General features: G+C 43.8%; 1 protein-coding gene across 7 annotated transcripts in view; it reads right to left on the bottom strand.

Annotated features, from left to right (window-relative positions):
- RPS6KA6 (ribosomal protein S6 kinase A6) overlaps positions 1–12,025 on the bottom strand; it is a 36,642-nt gene extending 24,617 nt beyond the window's left edge. For 2 of the 7 annotated variants that reach the window (XM_088062480.1, XM_005526121.3), the window contains exons 1-3: positions 11,891–12,025; positions 3,747–3,806; positions 9–125 (exon numbers count right to left, since the gene is read on the bottom strand). In XM_088062480.1, coding sequence (XP_087918606.1) covers positions 9–125; positions 3,747–3,806; positions 11,891–11,965 — 252 coding nt within the window. In that variant the 5' untranslated portion in view covers positions 11,966–12,025. Of the gene's footprint in view, positions 1–8; positions 126–3,746; positions 3,807–6,680; positions 6,837–7,188; positions 7,207–9,455; positions 9,658–11,358; positions 11,498–11,890 lie in introns of those variants that run through there. The other 5 variants (XM_014255291.2, XM_014255290.2, XM_014255293.2 and 2 more) reach the window with 5 other exon arrangements.
- Positions 12,026–22,919: the final 10,894 nt, after the last annotated feature.

Below are 22,919 nucleotides of genomic sequence, written 5' to 3'. Positions count from 1 at the left end.
CATCTTACCTTTCCAAATGATCCCTGTCCAAGAACCTTAAGTAGTTCAAACTGTGCTGGATCTGCTTTCTCACATCCTTCTTTCACATGGTGTGTAATAGGAATTTCTTTCACACTTCCTTCATCCTGTGATTTCAAAGCAAACAAAATACAACAGTGAACAGGCCTGCAGTAACTAAGTCTTGCTAAAAGTGCATGTAAATACCTGGATTTTTCTTTGTTTAGTTTTATTTTAGTAAAATATTTGAAATGCTAATAAGGCTTAAAGTAAAACTGTTCAAATGAAGAGGTTTTCCCATCTATCTTTTCTTAAATAGATGCACCTAAATTTCTACTGAAATACTGAAAACTGAAGGAAAATTCTCAAAGAATGCTCATTTCCTTTTGCCATAAATATTTCAACTACAAAAAAGCTGGATTATTTTACATGAAAGGAATAAATGCACAGATTTTTAAACCAAGACTTCTGTGCTTCACCTCTGCTTAGCAGCTTTAGTTTTCCCAGTGATTACTCTTCTCATCTTTCCCCCTTCCTGAAATAAGTCTTAATGAAAGCCAAATTGAATTTCATCATTTGGGGTAATTATTGCTTTTCACAGCAGCAAATAACAACTCTGGTCATCCATTTGTAGCTGGAGGAACAGGCAGTATTTGAAGACCATAAATAAGAGATGAGTCATCTTAAGGACTCTGAGAATTCTTGCATCCAAGAGAAGAAACAGCTCTGGGGTACAGAGCTCCTGAGAAGATTATCCTGTGTGGGGACCTCCTTCAGACAGATGAGGGTAATTCTGAGCTAGGTGAGTGATTTAATGTTCTCTTGACTTTCTCATGTCCCTCTCATCTTCAGCAAAGCAGGGCATAGCAGCCCCAGTTGTGAAAAGACAAATGTTTCTGATGACAACAAATCCCATGATGGATTGCAGCTTTTATGGTGTAAGAGAAGTTTCTGAGAGCCAAAACAAGCAAGGTGTCAAAATAAGCACCCTTGAAATTAAAAGCTGAGGCCCACAACAGCAACCTCAGCTTGCAGGTAGAAAAGGAGCAGCACCGTCAGCCCTATCAAGAATATCAATAAAGTTCTTCTACACAACAAAATCACAAGAGGAAATTCCATCTGATTTGCAGTACTTCACTTCTGGGGCATCAAATGATTATCAGCTCTCTCCTACCCTCTTCAGGAGTTCATTTTGAAAGCTTCTCTTAGCAGAAACCAGAAAAACACCCCACCAACCTCCTGTGAGCTACAGCCCCTCGATGAGAAATGCAAACAGCACCAGGAAAGGAACTTGAGCACTGGATGAAACAGCTGGGTTTTGGAAATAACACCATTCTATTGTCAGGTGAACTTACTGCCCAAGACTGTGCATTAAAACTTCCAATCAGCTTTATCACAGCTCACAGAGAAGTACCTGGATGAAGTTCTAGTTTTACACAGAAATTCAGAATAGAAATCTGCTCATCTGAATTTCTACATACTGCAGTAATTAAAGAAAAAAAAGAAGCAATCATCACACTGCATTAATTGCTTCTGCCTTAATTGCTTTGCTTGTCCAGAGGGGGAAAGAGTTCAAACAAATATCTTGGTATATTCCCAAACTGTAGTCCAGCTGTTCCTGCACATGAGTCCTTTCCCCTCCCCTCTCTTATTTCATCCTCCTTCTGGGAAAGGCCTGTTTGTTCTGCCTGCTTCCCACACAAAGGTGAATATTAACAGCAGACACTGCTGGAAAACAAAGTTAATTCTATAATTCACAACCAAGCTACTTTATTTCCCTCTCTGGTCACAAACCCCCATCATACACTGATGACACAGTGTAAACATCCCAACTTCCCCTCATCCATCCCTCTTGGTGACTGTGCATTTAGGCACTCAGAGGAAAGATACACCTATCTTCTCATTTTCCTTTACTTTTTAAACACATGCCTAATTTAAGGCAGGTAAGAACAGCAGCATTTCAAAGTCATCTGATTGACAGATGAAAGCAGCAAGTTGTCTAATTATACACCAAGTTGTACAACAGACTTAATGGCTGCTTCTTCCTATGAAATATGTAAATACTCTATTTGGAAGTCTTTTTTCTTCACCATCCTAATTTGTATTCCTTAACACAGTGAAACTTTGCATGAGAAAAGCTCTTTAAGAGTTCAGCCTCTCCTGTGTTTATCACCCACCTCGAGCCATTAGCCTGTGACATCACACGTGGTTGCTGAGGAGACAGAGGATTTCTAAATGTGAACTCAGGAGAGAAATGTTTTCCATGCAAATAAAGACTAATTTGAGATGGATGAAATGAGGTGTTTTCTTTTTTTTAATATAAAGTGTTTTATCTTCACAAAAGCTATCTATATAATTTCACTTACTTAACTACCATTAAGGTACTAAAAACTGGCATGACTGAGGTATAGAGAGACTTCGTCATCACCGCCAAGGAATGAGCACACTGAGCTGAGCAGCTCCAAGCCACTTTCATTTTCATTTCTACTCTGGCCTCCATGAACTGCAAATCTGACTATCTCCTTTTGTGTTCTGCTGCTTGAGCAGCAGATTTCTTTCCAAGCTGAGGCACCTGCCCCTACCCAATGGCCTTGCACAAGAAGGAACTCTTCCCTGCTCCCAGCAGGTTCACCAGGAGCCGAGGTGCCAAAGGAAACACCTGCATCACTCAAGGCTTTGTCACAGCTCCCTGGAACGTGGCTCCAAGCACCCGAGAGCTCAGCAACCTCCTTCTCCTCCTTCAAGAGCAGTAGAAAACTCAGACAATCCACTGCTCCTTTCTTTGCTACATGTGAGACAACTCTGACACTTTATTTACCCACTCCACACCAGGAAATGTCCAGGCACCACCTGGGTCTATGCCCAAGACTTCATTTTCCAAATCCCTTCCTTATAAACGTTGTTATAGTAACACAAAGCAGTGGTTACAGCTGGTGACAAGATCTTCTTATCCCAGAATCCCAGACTGGCTGGGGTTGGAGGGACCATAAAACCCATCCAATGCCACCCCCTTCCACTATCCCAGGTTGCACCAAGCCCTGTCCAACCTGGCCTTGAACACTTCCAGGGACTCTCTGAGCAACAGATACCTTTGTGACCCTGCTCAAAAACACAAGGATGAGAAATGCTGGCCAATATTTCCATGGGAAGTCAGGCATTTCACCACACACAGGATGAGCCTGAAGTTTAGCCCAAGGTTTAGCCAGCACACAGAACACTCATCTTCAGCACCTCCTACACAGGCACTGGACAAACCCCATGCAGAAGAGGGGCTTAACTGGGATACTTCTACATAAAAGCAAAATTAACATACTGGTGTACACATTAATTATGTTCTAAAAAAGCAGAATTAAGTACCTTTGAGCTGAAGGTACAGCAGCTACACTAAAAATTACAAAGGCAGAACAAATGATTGTAGCAAGAGCAGCATTCAGCACTCTGTATGAAAGGTTCCACATTGGCCTGAGCATTTCTGAGGTTGAGGGATCAGCAAATGCTCCCTCCAGCACAGGGACTCTTTCCATAAAGCTCTGCCTCATGCAGCAGCAGATTTTCCCAAACAAGGCATTTACAGTCCCTATCCAGGTACTAATTTCCAAAGCCATCTTAGAGACTTAGAGTCTCCTCAGATACCGTCCAAATAAAATGATGGGTTCAGAAGTTATTAAAGAGCAGCGAATGCATAAATTTTGCTTTAACAGGAGGTCATGCTAATGAGTGGCTGAAGTGAGCAGGAGTCAAACACTTACGTGGTAGGAATATGGTTCACCTTCTTCCATAGGCTCATCTGCCATTTTAAGGCCATTTAGCTGAAGAGGGAAATGCAGGGAAACAAAAAAAAAAACAAAAAAAAGAGAAAAAACATCATTAAGACCCAGCAATTTCAAATTAATAAGAGTTCAAAATCCGACCAATTTACATTTCAGAGCACACAAGTGAAAACTGGTGGTGGGATTGCTCTAATTTAAAGCTGTAGTTTCAAACAAACACTACTACTCAGTAGTTATATTTAGCATCTCCCTTATGTATCATTTAGCATCTCTCTTTGTAAATGCCATCATTATTATTATGCCAGTGTTATTTAATTGGGATTAATTTAAAACTCCTTTAAAAGCTACAGATACCACCCCTACAGGATGATACTAATGAAGAATTCCTCAGTTATGCACAAAACTTATGCTGCAGATGCTTTTCAGAAATCTAGAGTCTTCTAATGAAAATTAATTTGGAGTTTAAAAGAGAAAAGATGCAAAAGTGATTCCAAGCCTTTTTGGAAATACCAAGTTCACAGCTGCAGTAAAAAAAAAAAAAAAAAAATCAAAACTTAGCTTAAGCATTCCCTAAATCACAAATAATTCAGTACTCAAACAAAAAAAAAAAAACCAAAAAACCAAAAACCAAACCCCAGAAATATGAAGGACATGCTCTGTTTGGACATGTAAAGCATTCATTAAAAACTGGAAATACCTGACAAAAATGGGTGAATTCATTATGGATTTTGCTAGTAATAATTGTTCATTTATTTATATATTAATTGTTTGGCATCTCTACCTTTATGTGGCACAGATCTCACATTAAAATACTAACTAGAAATGGCATAAGAAAACTTAAACTTTTTTTTTATGAAAATAGGAGTTGAACCAATTAAATTCGTAGGCTGGGTAATGACTTTTTTTCTTGTACTTGTGAATTGCTCTGAAATCCCTGCCTAAGATACTGAAATATGGTACAGGACTACAAAGAAATGCCCCACAGATTCCTCTGTTCAGAACCAGACCCAGGATCTGGAGGAACAGGTGCAGGGACAGGTTTGTACCACGACTGTGTCACCCAGGCAAACCCTCAACCACTTCCACTGCTGCTACAGACTCCTGGCTTTGAGAGCTTTTAAGAGCTAATTCACAAATTAATGCTTTTGATAAAATTAAATCTCCAATTTTTGTAACGAGATACTGGCACTTATTTTTGTACTGCCTCCTCACTGGGAAAAAAAAAAAAACCAAACCCAGAAAGCAGATCAAGGAAATAGCATAAAGCTTCATTTATTTTCACTCTGTAAGTTTCTATTTATCATAACTCAGTTTAACCAATGGTACCTCCAACCCATGGCCATCATTCATCTCTCATGTGCTGCCACCCCAACTCTAATGGCCAAAAATCACTCATGCATTACCCTGGATCCAGAAACCAAAACTACCCATTTGCCGCATAACTTATTTCTTTTTTGCATAAATATTTTTCCAAATTAGACAGTGGGAGGGACAAGACACTCACTATGTTGTTATTGTATGAATAAGTGAATAAATCCAGAAGTAATACCAAAGTTCAGCCCAGCTCTGACCTCCAACCTCTTTTCTATTAAATTTTTTTTCACAACATCATAAGACTACATTCAAGTGTGAACCAATGTGAAGCCCACCAAAATTGTCCAAAAAGCTAATTTGGAACTAGAAATAAACTGGGATTCTACTCCAGATGCTCAGAAATGTAACATTGCTCCTCCAAGAACTTTAATTCAAAGTGATTTTATTGTGCATTTCACCTTTTCTTTCTATAAATATGGGCAACCTTTTCCAAGTTTTGTTACTTAAATTTAAGCTCCAGAACCAACGCTACAGATACAAAAAATGGGGCTGGAATTGGGTTTTGAACTCAAAATCAGTGTGCTGTTTCATCTAAGTTGTTCCTGAGAACACCATTTAATGTACTTTTACTTGCTGGCAAATCAAATACACTAAGCTATTGGATTTTTATGGCAGGTAATCATCTTAATTAACAATTTCCTATAATACAGTTTTCCCCTTCACTGTTGCTCCTTGGTTTGTGTTTGTTTTTTCCTGTCCAGTCTCTCTGTACTGATACAGACTGGGATACCTGCCAATTTCTAGTCCAAAGAATTTGATGTTCAAGGACATGAATCTGCTTTTATTGCTTGATACACACAACTACACTTTTGCCATATTTGTTTACGAATCCTGGTCACTGCCCATTAAAAAGAACAAAAAACAAGGAACAAAAATCTGCAAACTTGTTGGAATAAAACCCAAAGTCTGGTAGCTTGTTAAGTAATTCAGCTAAAAAAAGTCAATGACAAAAATCAAATCATTACTGTCTTGTACAGTCACTTAATTGGCCAAGTTTCAATAACCAGAAGCTGGCAAAAAAGAGAAGTGACAGTTAATACTTATTTCCCACCTCTGTGGAAACCAGATACAAAATGCAGCTTCCACAGCCAAGTGAGGCTTCTTTTAGTGATTTAATCATGAATATTTATGCATAAACATATATAGAACAGAAGGATTTTAACCTCTAAGTCATTACTTACTAAGTATCTACGAATGCACAAATTTAATTTATTATTGAGAATTAAAAAGCACAGCTCTCTATAAAAAGAACAGGTAAAGAAGCCACTACTATGACTGTGAAGGAGACTCCATCTTTCAATCATTTTGCTATTCAATGCTGCTCAAGCCCTACAACTGAACACATTAAATATTAACTCCCATGAAAGCACAAACTGAACTCAGACATTTAGGCAAACACCGACAATACTTTCCAAACACACATTCTGGAAATGATACAAAGTACCCCACGTTGTTGATTAGTATAAAATAACAAAAGGAACTGTGTAAACAGACGAGCTCAAAGTTTAGGTCAGAGCACCTGGCAGGTCAGACACTCACATTTGCAGAGGTGCAGGCTGAGGGTCCCAACTGCTGAGCAGGGAGCAATGTGCCTCTGGACTGAAATAATGCCATGGATCCCATGGCTGGGATCATCACTGTTACCTTGGAAGAATATCCAAAGGGCTTCTGTGGGCTGGGAAAAAGCTTAATGACTATTGCACATGTTTTTCCTCTGATTAGTACAGCAGAACAGAGGATTCCCAGTATTTCCAAAGATTTGAACCATATGCCCCCCCACATATTAAAGATGTTTTCACATGGTAAATGCCTTAGGACTTGGTGGGTCTACAGGTTTTGGTTGAAAGAAGCCAGGCAGAAGGTCAACAAAAATGCCTGATCCCAGGAAAAGCAGTGGAAGATGCAAAGCAGGTTCATCCTGCCCTGGATTTACATGTCTTCACTGAGGCATTCAAACAGAATTTTAAAAGTTCTAGAAAAAGCAGAACTGGGAATTTTATCATCATACTATATTTAGAAGTAAAAAATAGTATTCAGCACCACTCACCAAAAATCTTGTCTGGCTTCAAACAGGCAAAATTCTACCCAAGGATCACCATGAGCTCCTGTATCCTCCACAGTTCCTCCTTCCATTTGGGAAGTTACTGTGGTGTTCCCAGAGCTGCACCTCAGTTCTCCCACATGAACAGGAATAAGCAGTTTCCTTCCCCACACACAGAAGGAACACTTCAAATACTTATTTCAAAATATCTGAGTGGAAGCTTACATCGGAAATCCCAATTATGTCAAAAAGACTTTGGAAAAAAATACCCTGACAGGACGACCACATTTGTTCCTCATTTATTCTTAATTACATCTATAGAGAGTTTGCATCATTAATTTAATCAGCAACACATTGGCCTACTGAGGATTTCCTGAGATAGGCCTGAGGAATTTGAGGGTTCTGGACATTTCTACTCCCTACCTGCACAAACACTGGGCCAGCCCCAGTCCCTAAATTCCCCCCACAAAGGGAAGAGGCCTCTAAACTCCCTCACACTCTTTAACACACCAAGTAAAAGAGGGAGATAAAGCAATCTAAAACACCTGAAACCCGTAATCAATTACTAGGGAGAGCTACAAAGTTATTTTCCTGTGGCAAATAAATCATACATCCAGAAAGGACACCAAACCTTCAGCAACATATAATTAGTGATTTTAAAAGAACATTTTGATCCTTGCCATTATCAGATCAAAGGAGAATTACATGTGCTTCCTGACAGGACACAAAGCTGACCCCAAGCACAGGGATCACTGAATTAGCAAAGGACTTGAGATCTTTTCATTCCTGCCTGTGTACATGATCTTAACTCCAGAATCAAAGAGCAGAAAGCAGCCAGTCTCCAAATCATGTTTAATGGCAGGTAATTCTGGAAAAGGGTAAGATTTAAACTTGAGGAAAGCAACTATTTCCAATTTTATTCTTAACGTAGTGAGCTACTACATAAATAGAACTCTACCTAGGATGAGTAAAAAAAAAAAAAAATCACACCATTCTTTGGATTTAGGGCTACTGTGAAGCGTCTCCAAAGGTATCCTGCAGGAAGCAAGGTGGGCTACCTGCAACAGACTCCTGGCTCCTGTCAGAGACTCAGAATACTATAGCAGATTTCCAGAATTCATCTCAGAAGTGGTATACAAACACATCATCATCGTTATTGTATTGCAGCACTTTTCAATGCATAAAGACACTCATTGTTTTCCCTTTAAGAGCATTAATCTGAATACTTTTTTCTTTAAGTCAACTTGTTCTCCAAGATCTTTACAGAATTTGTACATTGTCACAATGGCCGAGGGCACTCAAATTAGGGGCAACGTTTTACTTTCTCTCCTTAACAGAACACCAGCCGATTGTGGAGACTCAGAGATGCACAAAACTAGGTAGAGCTGAGTCATCCACGTCACTGCCAGTAATTACTCACAAAGGAGTTATGCAACTCCTAACACTGACAAAATTCAGTGGCCTTTGACAGACCGGGCTCAGAACGTGCTCCAGAGGATGGACTGAAAACACTGGCCAAAATCAAAAGATGTATTTATTTCAATTGGCAAAGGCAGCAGCCTATGCACAACAGCAGCAGAGCTCAGCTCACCAAAATGCCTTTTGGAGGGCAGCAACTTTCAATGCAGCCCCATTTTCCAGCAGAATAGTTTTTAGGCACTTTTTTGTTTCAGCCTTGTCTTGCTTGTCACAATCAGGCAATTAAGCAACTGGTTCCTGAACTATTTGTTGCAAAAATAAGTATTTGAGAAGGAGGTTGCATTTATGCAATTCACAATATTCACGTCTTGCAAACAGCATGTGCTTCCAGCAATTACACAGCTCGTTGTAAATGCAATCCTCCCAGCTCAAGGGGCAGAAAGTGCCCAAATTACTGTGTTCTGCCCAATTCCAACTATTTCTGCATTTCATTCGGCTTGGTCAGTAAAATGTTAATGTTTACTTTCCTGTTACTTTGTAGACTGTAATTACATTTTAATAATCTACAACAGTTGATTATGATCAACATCCTCAAACCTATTTTTATTACCATGGAAATACTTATTAATCCAATATCCAGCAGGAAAGAAGTTCACCGAATATTTGAAGCTTTAACAGCACAACACTGATCCTTCCTACCTAGGCTCAAGGAATTCCCAGAGTCACAAAACAGCTTCACAAGTGATACTGTCACAGGAATATAAACACAGAACAGCACAGTGAACAGTCCCAAATCCTCAGCACTTCAAAGACATGCCCCCCCCAAAAAAAGGGCAAAATAATTCAATCCTGACCTTCAATAATTTCTTCCAAAAGTTCATGCTGTTCTTGTGACTTGAAGCATGAAAATTTGTTTCCTACTTTCAAGATCACCTCCTTTCCTTGCCAGGTGTTTTTACTCCAAGTCAACACAAGTGCTACTGGAAATGCACTTACTGCTAATAACATAATCCTAAATTTAGTCAACAAGCAGAGTCCTCAGAGAAAACCATTCCTTGGATTTTTCCTCCTGTGCCACAGCTGATGGACAAGAGCACCAGAAGGCACAAGCTAATCTTCAAAATAAAAACCTATTTCACAGTAGCTCTGTTGCCTGTAGTTCCAGCAAGGCCAAGGTCAGAGATCTCTCAGACTGCCAATACAAGGCTGTAATGAGTACTATGAGCTATCCTTAATTCTACAAAATTTAAGTGAAAGTCCAAACTAAAAATTATTTTGACATAAAGTACACCTTTGCTGAATCATCAAGCTACCTGGATGTAAAAATCCAACAAGTGACAAGTGCAGCACACCCCTGAGATCACTTATAGAAAGGGTTATGACAACACGAGTATTTGCTCCTGTAATTTGGGAACTTCACACTCAACTTGAAGAAAATGGCTTGGCACAAATGGGCTTTAAGTGCTGCTGGCCAAAACTAACACAACAAACACCAGGTCCCCTTTTAATCAGGGCACAACTGGAGGAGCTTTACACAGACCTTGTGAAATAGCTCAGGTACAGGCCTGAGGAAAATACAATTTAAAGAATGACTGTTGCTAACAGTTGCCTTCAGATGTTACACACACACGGCCCTTTCCGCTGGACACCCCTGTGTTCTGCTGGCTCCCCTTGCTGGGTGGGCTTGTCCGGCCAAAAATCACCCAGGGATGTACATCCCAGTTCAGCTGCACCACTCTACACTCGATTATTTTAGCATTGATAAATCATAATATCCTAATATTTCCTAAAGAACTGATCAACAGAACCAAGAAAGTTCTCAGACCTTTGCTAAGTTTCACACCTCAATTACAACAAACTGCTTTTACAGACAATATGAACAAATAAGCCTTAATACTTCTGCTGATTTTCTGATCATGTAGCTTCACTAACATAATTAGAAGTTCTCTAATATTAAGGTAGGGGGACTGCAGGAAGTATTATTAATCATTAGAACATTTTAAAGTGTTAAGAGTGTAGCAGCCATGGTATAAAAATGCATATCCAGTAATTACAGTACTTGGCAGTGGTACTAAAATGCCCAAATATTAAAAGCACTAGGAAATTTGTGGTTTTTTTCCCTTTCAATTTTTATCAGGGAAAAAAATTTCAACAAGACCCTTTAAAGGACATCCTTTCACTCCTGCACCCTTTGTACTTTGAGATGATTTTGCTACAGACCTTTTTCACTTACAATAAAGTCTGGTGCACTACAGAAAGCAAGTCTGACCAGTTTTAAGCAGCTTTATTTAGATAACATCTTTTGTACGTCTAACAGACCTAGGTGTAATCTTTTATTTGTCATAGCTGATGATACCTGATACGCAACCCTTCACTTCTGATTTCAAAGTGCAAGAGTTTTAATACTCGAGCACCACGTTCTGCTGAGACACAGGAATCATTGCAACAGAACCAGTTTTACCTTTTATTTTCTTTTAAATTGCATTTGCTCCTTGCTGATGAAGCTCCTCGAGCACCAAGCAATACCTCGAAGTCGTTCCTCATTCTTTAACACGTTTAAGCACCCAAACCTCAGCCAGGCACTCCCGGTTCTCTCGGCTCGTAGTGTTTATGATAATCATCGCAGTTAGTTATTCAACGTTTAAGCATCCAAACCTCAGCCAGGAACTCCTGGTTCTCTCAGGTCGTTGTGTGTATGATAATTAATGCATAGTTATTCCAGCAAAAGGAAAAGGGACCTCTGTAGCGACAACCTACCTGGATGCGCAGCAACATTAGCGCTAGCAAATTTCCAGCAGAACTTCAAGTAACTTTTCACAGGAGCTACGGCCATAAAAGTGAGTTTGCAACCCTTTGCACGCTACGTGCGGACGGACACCTGTGACACGAAGCAGCCGGGAGGCGACACAAAGCACCGGCCTCCCCCGGGCGCCGGTCCCGCTAGCTCCACACGTGTCACGGCCCGCGCCCGGGGGGCACGGCCGGGCCCGGGGCGGCGGCGGGGCCGCGCGGTGCGGCGGCGGGGCCCGCGGGACGGCGGGGGCGGGCGGGGGCCGGCGGCCGCGGGCCGGGGCCGGGCGGCGGGGCCGGGCAGGGAGGGTGCGGGTCGGGGCCGAGAGCAGGCCGGGGGGCCGGGGGCGGCGGGGGCGCGGCGGACGGGCTGGGGGGGCAGCGGGGCGGGGCCGGCGCCGCCCCGCGCGGAGGGGCCGCGGGAGGCCGAGCCGGGTGCAGGTGCCGGTGGGGCGCGGAGCCGGCCCGCCCCGTCCCCCCCCTTCCGCCCCGCACTGACCTCGGCGCCGCTCACGTACAGCTCCATTTTGTGGCAGGGCTGCGGCTCGTCGTCCAGCGGCGCGCACGGCACCATGTCCCGGCTGTGGGGCCGCGGCGGCTCGGCCGCTGGCGGTGGCCGTGCGGAGCGGCGCGGGGCCGGGCGCGGGGCGCGGGGCGGAGCGCGGGGTGCGGGCGCTGCCGGCCGGCGGGGGCGGCGCCGCGCTGCGCTGCCCCGCGCACGCCCCCAACATGGCGGCCCGCGGGGGCGGGGCCTGCTCCGCACCGCGGTGACGTCAGGGCGGGACGGAGAATCCCCTGCATGGGGAGGGGGGAGAATGACGCGCGGTGACGTCACCGGGGCCGCGGGCGGACGGGCGGCGCCGCGCTGAGGGGGATTGGGGATGGAGGGAATTGGGATGGAGGATGGGGGTGAGGGAATTTGGGATGGAGGATGGGGGTGAGGGAATTTGGGATGGAGGGATTGGGGATGGAGGGAATTGGGATGGAGGGAATTGGGATGGAGGGAATTGGGATGGAGGATGGGGGTGAGGGAATTGGGGATGGAGGGATTTGGGATGAGGGACAGGTCTGAGAGGGATTGGGGTGGATGGATTGGAGGTGAGGAGACGAGACTGCGGGGACAGGTCTGAGGGGGATCAAGGCTGGGGGCGCGGGGGCTCAAGGGGCCGGTGATGAGGACTGGGGTGAGGGGACAGGGATGGTTGGGGGCAGGCTGAGGGGACAGGGATGGTTGGGGGCAGGCTGAGGGGACAGGGATGGTTGGGGGCAGGCTGAGGGGACAGGGATGGTTGGGGGCAGGCTGAGGGGACAGGGATGGTTGGGGGCAGGCTGAGGGGACAGGGATGGTTGGGGGCAGGCTGAGGGGCCGAGCGCTCTCGGTGATCGGCCCTGAGGGGCTCCAGCCGCGGGCCCGGCGCGGGGAGGCTCTTCCTCCCACGGAACTGACGGGGGAAGGAGAAGAAGAAAAACCCGAAAGTTTCGTTTGGTTTTGTTTTTTTTCGAGTTCGCGGGGTGTGGGGACAGGAAGCGCGGGCGGCGGGGAGGCTCAGCCCGGTCCCCGCCGTGGGAAGCGAGAAGGAGCCGGGGCGGCAGCGGAGCCGCCTCGCCGTGGCCACAACAAACCGGCCCCGACGCCTTTGTTTGCAGGCATGTGTTCGGAGAGAATCACGGCAGCACCGCCGAACGGGGCCGGGAGAGAGAGCGTGCATGAAAAAAATAATATTCCCCCTTCACCGTTCGAGTTTGGGAGCTGGAAGACACTAGATGATACTGTCAAAAGAATGTTTTTAAAGGAGAGTAAACTGCGTCAATGACAGTTTGTATTTGAACATGCTGTATGACTTGTCAATAAGGCCTGCCCTTTAGATAAAGCAAAGGAAGACTCAAACCGTTCTTAATTGCCAAATAATTTCGATGAAAACAAGGGAACAAGCTGGTGCACCCCATAGCTCAAACAGTTTCCATGCTGATTTTTTTGGCTCAGAAGTCAACCGCTGCACAGACAAGTGTAGGATGCTTGCACAGCCCTTGATTAAATCCGATTCCCACTCCCCCAAAGCTGCCCATTCCCAGTTCCCTGTGGCTGAAGAGTTGCCTATTGTGAATGTGTCACTGCAGCAGCCGCCAGCTGGCACGTCAGCATTTCCATTGCAAGCCTATTTTTAAAGGTCTGGAACTCAACCATGGAAGACAAATGTTTTGGAGTGTATACTGGGAATGTTTGTCCTTCAGAAAATAAAAATCAGGTGGGAAAATGGAAGAGCAAAGTCACAGGTAGTTAATGTTGACAGAGAATTTATGCTTTAAATATAGAACTGTTCAGGCTGGGTCACTTTATTTTTGTTGTGGTAGGAGTGTGTGAAGACGGAGATTTTACAGCAATTAAGTGACAGGAGATGAAGTTGGTGTACACAGCCTTTTCCCTGTGCCTCTACTGGTGGCACTGCTGTGGCCAAATCTTCTGTGAGATTAAATCTGTACATACTTCATCAGTGCCATCAGACACTTCATTTAAATATAAAGGAAATCAAGTGAGAAGTGATTTTTGAAAGTTCTTGGAGTGCTCAACAAGAACTTTTGTCTCAAACTCCTGTGGCAGATGCTGTTTTCCTGCATCTGATTTCTCCCATTGCTCCAAATAATAACAGGCTGCAAACGAGTGTTCCACGTCCCCAGGGATTTGAGAAGTTCAGAGGAAAGCAATAATTAAAGGAGTTAGGATTGTTATTTGTGTCAAAGGCTAGAAAAGGGAAATTATTATGTATGTAGATATAAGAAAAAGGAAATTCAGAATTTCTCTTACTCTGGGTCTCACAAACAAACAAGATATTCAATAAAAAGGGAACAATATGTTACTGAAATGTAAAAATTATCAAGATCCCCCTCAAATGCTCTTTTACAGAGAAATAAACCTTTGAATACATTAGCAAATTTAGGAGGACCAGGGCCTCATGGCTTGTGTTTCAAATGAACATTTGGATATTATATACCTGGATATTATATGTCCCTATTTCTAGTGCATCTAATCTGCCTGTAGGGGTATCAGATCTCATTTGGTGCCCAGGTTTCAGCTGGGGGTATCACATCCCTGCTGTGCAATTTGCAGCTGAATATTTCTGACATTTCAGCACCTTCATCTGTTCAGGAGGTTCTGTCCGTTCCACCCCTCAGGAGCAGCGTGAGAACTTCTGAGAAACTTTGATTAGATGAAGGGTTCAAAATAATTAGTTTCTTCATATAGATTCACTTCAAAATTAATTCTACAGCATGGTAAAGTTGCTGAGAGTAGTATTTTACTTAGTCTAATAGGAAAAGAATAAAAATAATAAAAAAAAATAAAAGTGATAATAATATTGTAATAAATGGGATCTGCAGCCAAAATTCAGCTTGTTCAGTATAAGAAAGATGAAATCCAAGCACTCAGTTGTCCCTTTTATGCACCTGCAGCCACCTGACAGCATCCATACTTACTTCACTATTCAATTTCCCTGAAAATCATCAATCACATATTGATGAATATCAATAATGAACATACAAACAACAGCTGATTTATGAATTTAAAAAATCCCTGCACATTTCCTGCGTGTCATTCCCAGCAGGACATTTCTCAGAGAGGCCAATTACAGACTGACATTCCCTCTCCAGTTTTCTGGTAATCTGTATCTACCCTAAACAAGATTTTTTGAGAAGAATCCTGCAAAGTTTGTGTTCACTCACCCAGGAGGTTTTCCAGGAAAGGAAAAATAAGAATATTATCATCAGGCCAGTGCCTTTTGTTCCCCTCCTTCCCCAGCTTAGTGACACTGGACCCAAACCATAGCAAGGACAGCAGAGCTTTCCCCTGGAGAGACAAGCAGTGGAGAATGTGTGGATAGTGCCTCGTTTAGCAAGAGCTCAGGAAGGAAAGGCAAAAAGCAAAGTTTGAGAAATCTGCCCTTGCTTGCTCCATTCTGCTTTTATGACTCAGGTAACGCCCCTGGAAGGGAACAGGTACAAATTTGGCTTTGGGGATTCAGTTCAAGGCAAGCTGAGCTCTAGGATTGATTGTGAAGCTGGTTTGGGGGGATACATTGAATTCCTCAGGGCGAGTTTATTCAAGTTCATCATCATTTCACCTTTAATCTGTTGTACAATATGGTTTCAGCACATTTGCAGAGTCAGAGCAGCACAACCCTTCCCTGTTGTGTGGATGTGGGTACAAAGCACGTCCTGTTTGTGCCACTCACTCTCCTAGGAGGAGGAAAAACAACTGTCCTGATGCAACAAAAATGTGTCCTTGTATCCTTGAGTCCCTGCCAGAAGGGCTCCCGAGGAGGGGCTGCTTCACACAGAGCCTGGGGAGCTCCCACGTGGGCTCAGTGGGACAGCTGTGGCCATTAAAATGTGGAAATCCTCACAGAGGATACACACAGAGGAAATTGCTCGGGTCCTAGGGAAGTAAACGCAGCAAAATTTTCACAATTTCAGACACTGGTGTCCCAATACCAAACATCTGTATCCAGATTAATTTATGGAACAGCATCCTGACAAAACCCTCAGTCAATGCTATATTAATGTGAATATAAAACAGAAATGTGAGTGTCCATATCCCACCCTGCATATTCTGATATTTAAAATATGCACCTAAGCCAAGCTCATTTATGTGTATTCACAGAGATGTGGTATCAAAAACAAACAGTGTGAACTTGTTAAAGAGTTTATTGTGTGCTTTGCCCCACACTGTGAAGGCAAGAGGAGTCACTCTCACGAGGGAGCAGCCAGAACCACTCTTCCACTCTGTTGTGGTTATGTCAGAGTAGAAAGTGCGAGGGAAGAGGCCCGTGCTGAATCCCTGCCTCAGCTTCATTATATTTCCCCATCTCATCTTCGAGCTTCCATAGCAAGGTTTTAAAAGCTCACTTAGGGATAAAAAAAGGAAGCCAATTGGGAGATGATGCTCCCAGATCAACACCTTAAGAAAGATCTACTATTTCATTCTCACCGTCAAAGCAAACATATTTTGGGGGATATTTTGGAACCACAGGACAGACTTAGCAGCAAATTTTGCCACATTTGTCCAAAATGAGCTCAAGAAATATCTCAGCCATATGGAAAATACAATGAATTTCTCTCTGCTGATCACAGTGCTTTGACAGTATGGGATGAAAACTGCAGATAGGCACAGTGAATGAAGATCCTACTAGACTTTCATGTTTGTATATACTTGTTTTCACTTAAAACCTTTTAGTTTTCCTTCATTTTGAAATGCTTTTTGAAATCAAATGTCCCACAGTTTATTTTTTTTCCCCCCAAACTGAGCGAATGCTACAAACCAGCCAATTGACACATCTCAGTTCTTCTTTATCCTCAAAGAAAAATATAAATTAAAGATGCAGTATCCTGTCTCCACAGTGGCCAGGAAATCAGATGCCAGACAGGACCTACAAACAGGGTAAGCAATAGCTAAAAATACAGCTCCAGATTTGTGTTCAGGCTCAAGCAATTCAGGTTTCATAACCCAAAGGTAAGAACCTGCATGGAACACTCTTGTGGGATATTTCTTCCATCAGTTTGCCCAAGTTTTCTGAAATATTTACATTTACAGTGATTGTAACACATCGCAAATTTCCCCTTATACCTCACTCTGAGCCTGCTGCTAAGTTGGATCTGGTGTTCCCTGGCTTTATATTGCAAGGGAGAGGGATTCATTCCCCTCTACAGTTGGGATTTCACACAGGTGAATGTTCCACCTCCCCCATCCCACTGGGCACTGCTCCATTCCCCAGGCTGCGGATTCCTGGGCTGGTCACTCTGAGCTGAAGAGTGGGAAAATTCCTGTTTCTCTGCACACATTTGCACTGCTGATTTGGAATAAACATAAAAGAATTGTCAATAATGTGCATAAAGAGAAGGAGAAGTAATGAGCAGTCATCAGCTCCTCAAGTCCTGTGGGAAATGACAAGAGGCTCAGAGCCCAAATCACAGCCCCACCACGAGGGCACAGCAGGGATGGAGTAAGGAGGAGCTGGTTTTACACCCCTGGGTAACTCTGCAGGGATGGAGTAAGGAGGAGCTGGTTTTACACCCCTGGGTAACTCTGCAGGGATGGAGGGGGCTGGTTTTACACCTCTGGGTAACTCTGCAGGGATGGAGTAAGGAGGGGGTTGGTTTTACACCCCTGGCTGACTCTGCAGGGATGGACACTGAGGCTTTGTGGGCACTTTTGGAGAGTGAGTTTAGGAAAGCCCAGCAGAGACAACAGGAACCCTGCAGCCTCCACGTAATGACTCAGTGAAAACCCCGAGGCCCAGTTTTGTTCAAGCTCCTCCTAAGGACTCATCAACAAGATTTTCTTTGTTAATTCATCTCTTTCCAAAAGCTACTGACGAAAACATGACCAACTGTATTTCTGGTAGAAACTCCCAAGGTAAGCTGAGCCAAGTGCAGTCAGAAAACGTAATTAAATACTGAAATAAGTCATTGCAGCAGTGTGCACACACCAACAGATGGCAAATCTACCACAAGCAATTGATCCTTTTTTTAAAAAAAACTGAATCTCACATAGTTTTGTCTTTTTCCAGAACTTGCTTCGTTATAGTTCTTCAAACCTGATTTATCCTTGAAGCTGAAGCCAAGCCTGAAAAATCCAACTGGAATTCAGAGCGAATTTTGCCTCAGAGTGCAGAATAAACCACCATGATGTTCCAATATGCAAATGTATCAACAATGATGAATACTTAAGGGATTGATTGCATCCAAAATCATCGTGATCTCCATCTTCTGGGTAGTTCTTGTGACAGCAGAAGGTGTTACTTCTGCAGTGAGAGAGAGCCAAAGATGTTGCCAGTTCCTAACTTTAGCTAGGAGCCCACATACCATGCCTCAAACCAGTATCCTAATCATCCCAGGTGAAAATTCTTCCCATTTTGGAAGATTATAATTAACTTCCTACTGAGCCATGCTCAGAAAAATGCCTCAACCTGAAAGATTAAATAGGAACTTAGTATCTGTCAGAAATAATTCAGCAGTAGCTGTTTGTGTCTTGCAATATAAAGATACTGATTCAAAATTATATATTTAAAAGTTGTTTTCTCCTTATTGTGTAACAAAAGGACTTGACTGGATGAGTAATAGCTTTACTGGAGCAGAGAGGAGGTCGTGAATGGCACTTCAGAGATATCAGTTTGGCTCTTCAGATAATTGCTGAATTAATCTGAGGTGATATTATCAGTGAGTGCTGAAAGGGTCCCCACTGCTGGAGGGACAGAGATCCACACCCTTCCAGTGCCCTGCTGCTCTGGGGCTCCTGGGGGTCACCACAACTCCGCTGATATTTCTTCTCCACCGCAATCAAGGTTATTTTCCAGCTGTCTTGACTTTGCTCCTGTTCCAATTGGGGCACAACTTGACTCATCAGTTCTTTATTTGGAACACACATCACATTTCTGCACTTCATCAGTTCTTCTCCCAGTGAGGTCACTCGTTTGTGGCCATTCAATACTTCCTGCAAGTGCCCAGCTCTGTTTCACCTTTTCCCACTGCCCTGAGCCTGGAGCCACTCTTCAGCCAAGGATGCTCTTTGTAGCCCTGTGACTTTGGGTTTCAGCAGGACACAAGATGAGCACATTCTGGAATACATTTCAGAATCAGTCTCTTAAGCCCAACTTCTTTTCCCATTAACTCTGGTGACAACATTCATAATAATTTCAATGGGAGCATGATAATTCTGTAAGTAATTGCTATCAGGAATTTAATTTAAACCTCATTTGACTGACATTTCTTGTTTGCAAGATATCTATTTTAGGAACAATGTCTTGCTAGTATATCTCTCTTCATCTTAGTCATGACTGATAACAGAATAATCATCTCAACCACTTTTCTTTTCCTGCATAATGTCTTTACTGCATTTTTACATAGCAAACACATAAGAATAGAAACAATTAGACAAATAACAGTATTACATGGAGACGAGCAGGTAAGTGACTAGAACTTACTTGAAACTCTTTACTAGGCTGAGAAGCCTCTCGAGCCACAATGGGGTTGTTAAAAAGACTAAGGAACGATGCAAGTTGCCTCTAACTCATGTTTCCCTCAGCTGGGCTTACACAGGTGTATTAAATACAGAATGTCAACGTGCCACAGCTCCAACCCACTCCTGATTTCACTGCCAGAAAGACATTGAGGGAGTCCAGGGAAGGGAATGGAGCTGGGAAGGGGCTGGAGAATTCCTGAGGGAGCTGGGAAAGGGGCTCAGCCTGGAGAAAAGGAGGCTCAGGAGGGACCTTCTGGCTCTGCACAACTCCAGAAAGGAGGGGACAGCCGGGGGATCGGGCTCTGCTCCCAGGGAACAGGGACAGGAGGAGAGGGAACGGCCTCAGGCTGTGCCAGGATGGGCTCAGGTTGGACATCAGCAGGAATTTCTCTATGGAAAGGGGAGTCAGGCCTTGGCTGCCCAGGGAGGTTTGGAGTGCCCTTTCCTGGTCTCTAAGGAAGTTCTGGACGTGGCACTCAGTGCTCTGGGCTGGGTGACAAGGTGGGCATCGGGCACAGGGTGGACAGGGTGATCCCAGAGGTCATTCCCAGGCTCAGGGACGCTGGGATCCTGTGTCGCTCTGCAGGAGTTCACTGCCCATCCTCCAGCACTATCCAATAGCACAGCACCGCCAGCAAAGTCAACACTGTCCCAGTCTCATCCTGCCTTTCCAGGACGAATCTGAAGCAGCAATTGCCAGGCAATGGATCTTTAATCAGTGTCTTTCCCACAGGGAAATGCCACAAAACACTCTGCAGGTCATTACCTTGTTCTTAATGCCAGCCACGGGGCAGCCGAGTGCTGAGTAAGGAAGGACAGGGCTCACCACCACTCCCAGTTCTTTGTCATATTTCCTCCTTTGCCGTAAATCTACAAGGACAAGCAGTTATGAAGAGTCTTCAGCAAGTTGACTTTGACACTGAAAGAGCTGCTTCTCCTGTCACTGAGGAGCTGTCACAGGCATCGATGGAGCTGTGGCAGAACAGCTGAAAGTGGTAAAAAATTGACAGACGAGCAGACTTTCAGTGATAAGGAAAAAATCCCGTCCACGCCATGTGAGAGGCAGATTCTCACCGCCCTTAATGGGAGGGTTTTTCAGTAGATGTTGTGAATTGGCTTCAGTGAGAAGCACAAGGTCTCAATGGAAGAAATATCTCACAGGATGAGGTCAGACTTGTAAAGAATGGCTCTTACCCAGAGCCCAGCCCAGCAGCAGAGCCATGTGGACAATAAATCACCTGTAAACAGCAAGAATAATTCTGGTTTACTTCAACCTCCCTAACGAAGCTACAAAACCTCAGCTTCCACCTAGATTCAGTTTACATTTCACCAGTTTGTGGTGTTTTGAAGCAAGTTTAAAGAATGTAATTCTGAGCATCAATATTTATCTCCTAAAAGGAGGAGGAACAACCTTTGACTTTTCTTCCTGCAGCAAACACAGTGTGGTACCACCTCTGGAAGGCCAGCAAAAAACCACCAGGGCAGGGCTTCTCAAAAGAGGAGGATCTGCTTTTTTAATACAAAAAATTAATAAACCTCACTTTTAAAATCTGCTAACAGTAATCTTGAGGAAAAAAGAAATAATGCTGAGTTTGTGTGGGAAGGAAGCAGATTTAAATCTCAAATGAATGACGTACCTTGTAATTACAGGAACCATTGAAAGAGATAGTCAGAATTAAAATACTTCCAATATTCACAGCGAAATATTAATTTGAAAATTTTCAAGGATGGATAACTGCACATAATCAGAGGAAAATGATCAAGGGCTGAAGTTCAAATTAACTCAAAGAAAGAAGTCAGCCTTGTTAAATGATATCTAAAATTGTCCCTGAGCTCAGCAGCGAGGGCTTGAGGCAGCGTGTGGCTGGGAGAGCAGCAACTTGGATTTACTGTGAAATTGTGCCTTTGTGGGTGCCACAACTGCCTTCCAACCCTTTCAGAAGCACATGAACTCTGAGAACGCTTCAAAATTTAAATTAAAACACCTTTCCAAATTTTCAATCACCAAACAATGGGTGATTAAGCACAATCATTAAGCTTGCAGCAACAGAAGTAACATGTTTCTTCCGTTATGACAAAGTCCTCATTGCTTAATGAATTTTAATAAGACAGTTATAAAGTATTTTATGTTGCACCTAGCTATTAATATTGGTTATTTAGCACTCTAGGTGGAAGATGTTTTCACTCAGAGATGATTCCATCTGTATTAACGCTACAAATAAAACTATGAAGCTGTTTTATATCAATTAATGGCATTTTTTTGGACACAGTGGACCCAATGGATTCAATTAATGGCATTTTTTTGCACCCAATGGACTCAATTAATGGCATTTTTTGAGTGAGGGAGATAATTACTTGAGCACAGAACCAGCAGGAGACCCCCAGACCCCACAGGTAAGATTTTAATGGGATAAACACATGCTATCAATTCTCTGTACAGAACATTTTGCCATAAATATTTTCTCCACAAAGGATTTTCCCTCCATAAAATGCCACACTGATTGCTCAGCATTTCCCTCTGACTCCCTTCGTGTCACTCTGATGGATCTGCTGAACCCACCGAGAGCTGCAGAAAGCTCAGGGGAGCCCAAAATTGTCATTCCCTGTTTGTCTGCTTGCTTGTTTAACTCCAACCCCGCGGTTCTGGCTTCCTCCAAACTCTCTCAGAGACTCTGGGAATGCTTTTTCAGAGCTGTTGGCTTGTCACGATGACGCCTCTGTTTCATTCTGCTCCGTACAGCTGGAAAACAGGGAGAGCTCACCTTGGCTGCTGCTCCCGTTCCTGGCACGGCCATGGAACGGACAGGGAATTCTCACAGGTTGGGAAAAGCACCTGCCAGAGCAGCTGCCATGGCACTGCAGCTCACCAGGACTCAGATATTCCAGAGGAGGCACCAGGATATGGAGCAGCTCTGCTGCAAGGAAAGGCTGGGAGAATTGGGATTGTTCAGCCTGGAGAAGAGACCTGAAGGGAGCCCACAGGGAAGATGGAGAGAGGCTATTTCCAATAGCCCTGGACTGCCAGGACTGAGGGGAAATGGCTTCAAACTGCCAGAGAATAGGGTTAGGTGGGATATTAGCAAAAAATTCTTCCCTGTGAGGGTGGAGAGGCCCTGGCATAGGGTGCCCAGAGAAGCTGTGGCTGCCCCTGGATCCTTGGAAGTGCTCAAGGCCAGGTTGGATGGGGCTTGGAGAAGCCTGGGATAGTGGAAGGTGTCTCTGCCTTGGCAGGGGTGGGGCTGGAGGGGCTGGAAGGTCCCTGCCACCCAAACCCATTCTGTGTCCTATTGACACCTCCCAAGGACTCGATTCCCTTCTCTCAAGATATTTTTGAGCTGGAAATCATGGTCTGAATTTTTACAGGTGTCCTTAGCCCCTCAATGCCCAGCAGACTGATCAGCCCTAAACACATTTAGAAGCCTCAATGGTTATATTGTAAATTACAAAGCAGTTTAAGGAGTCACCCAAAAAACCTAAATTAAAGATATCAAAGGTAAGATCTTGGCATGAGAAAGCT

This window comes from Pseudopodoces humilis, chromosome 15 (genome assembly GCF_049639895.1).
Source record: "Pseudopodoces humilis isolate 2021_Gansu_Grassland_sample_001 chromosome 15, ASM4963989v1, whole genome shotgun sequence".
NCBI classification, from domain to species: domain Eukaryota; kingdom Metazoa; phylum Chordata; class Aves; order Passeriformes; family Paridae; genus Pseudopodoces; species Pseudopodoces humilis.
Note: the sequence above shows the minus strand (reverse complement) of the source record. Positions and strands in the feature narration are given on the sequence as shown.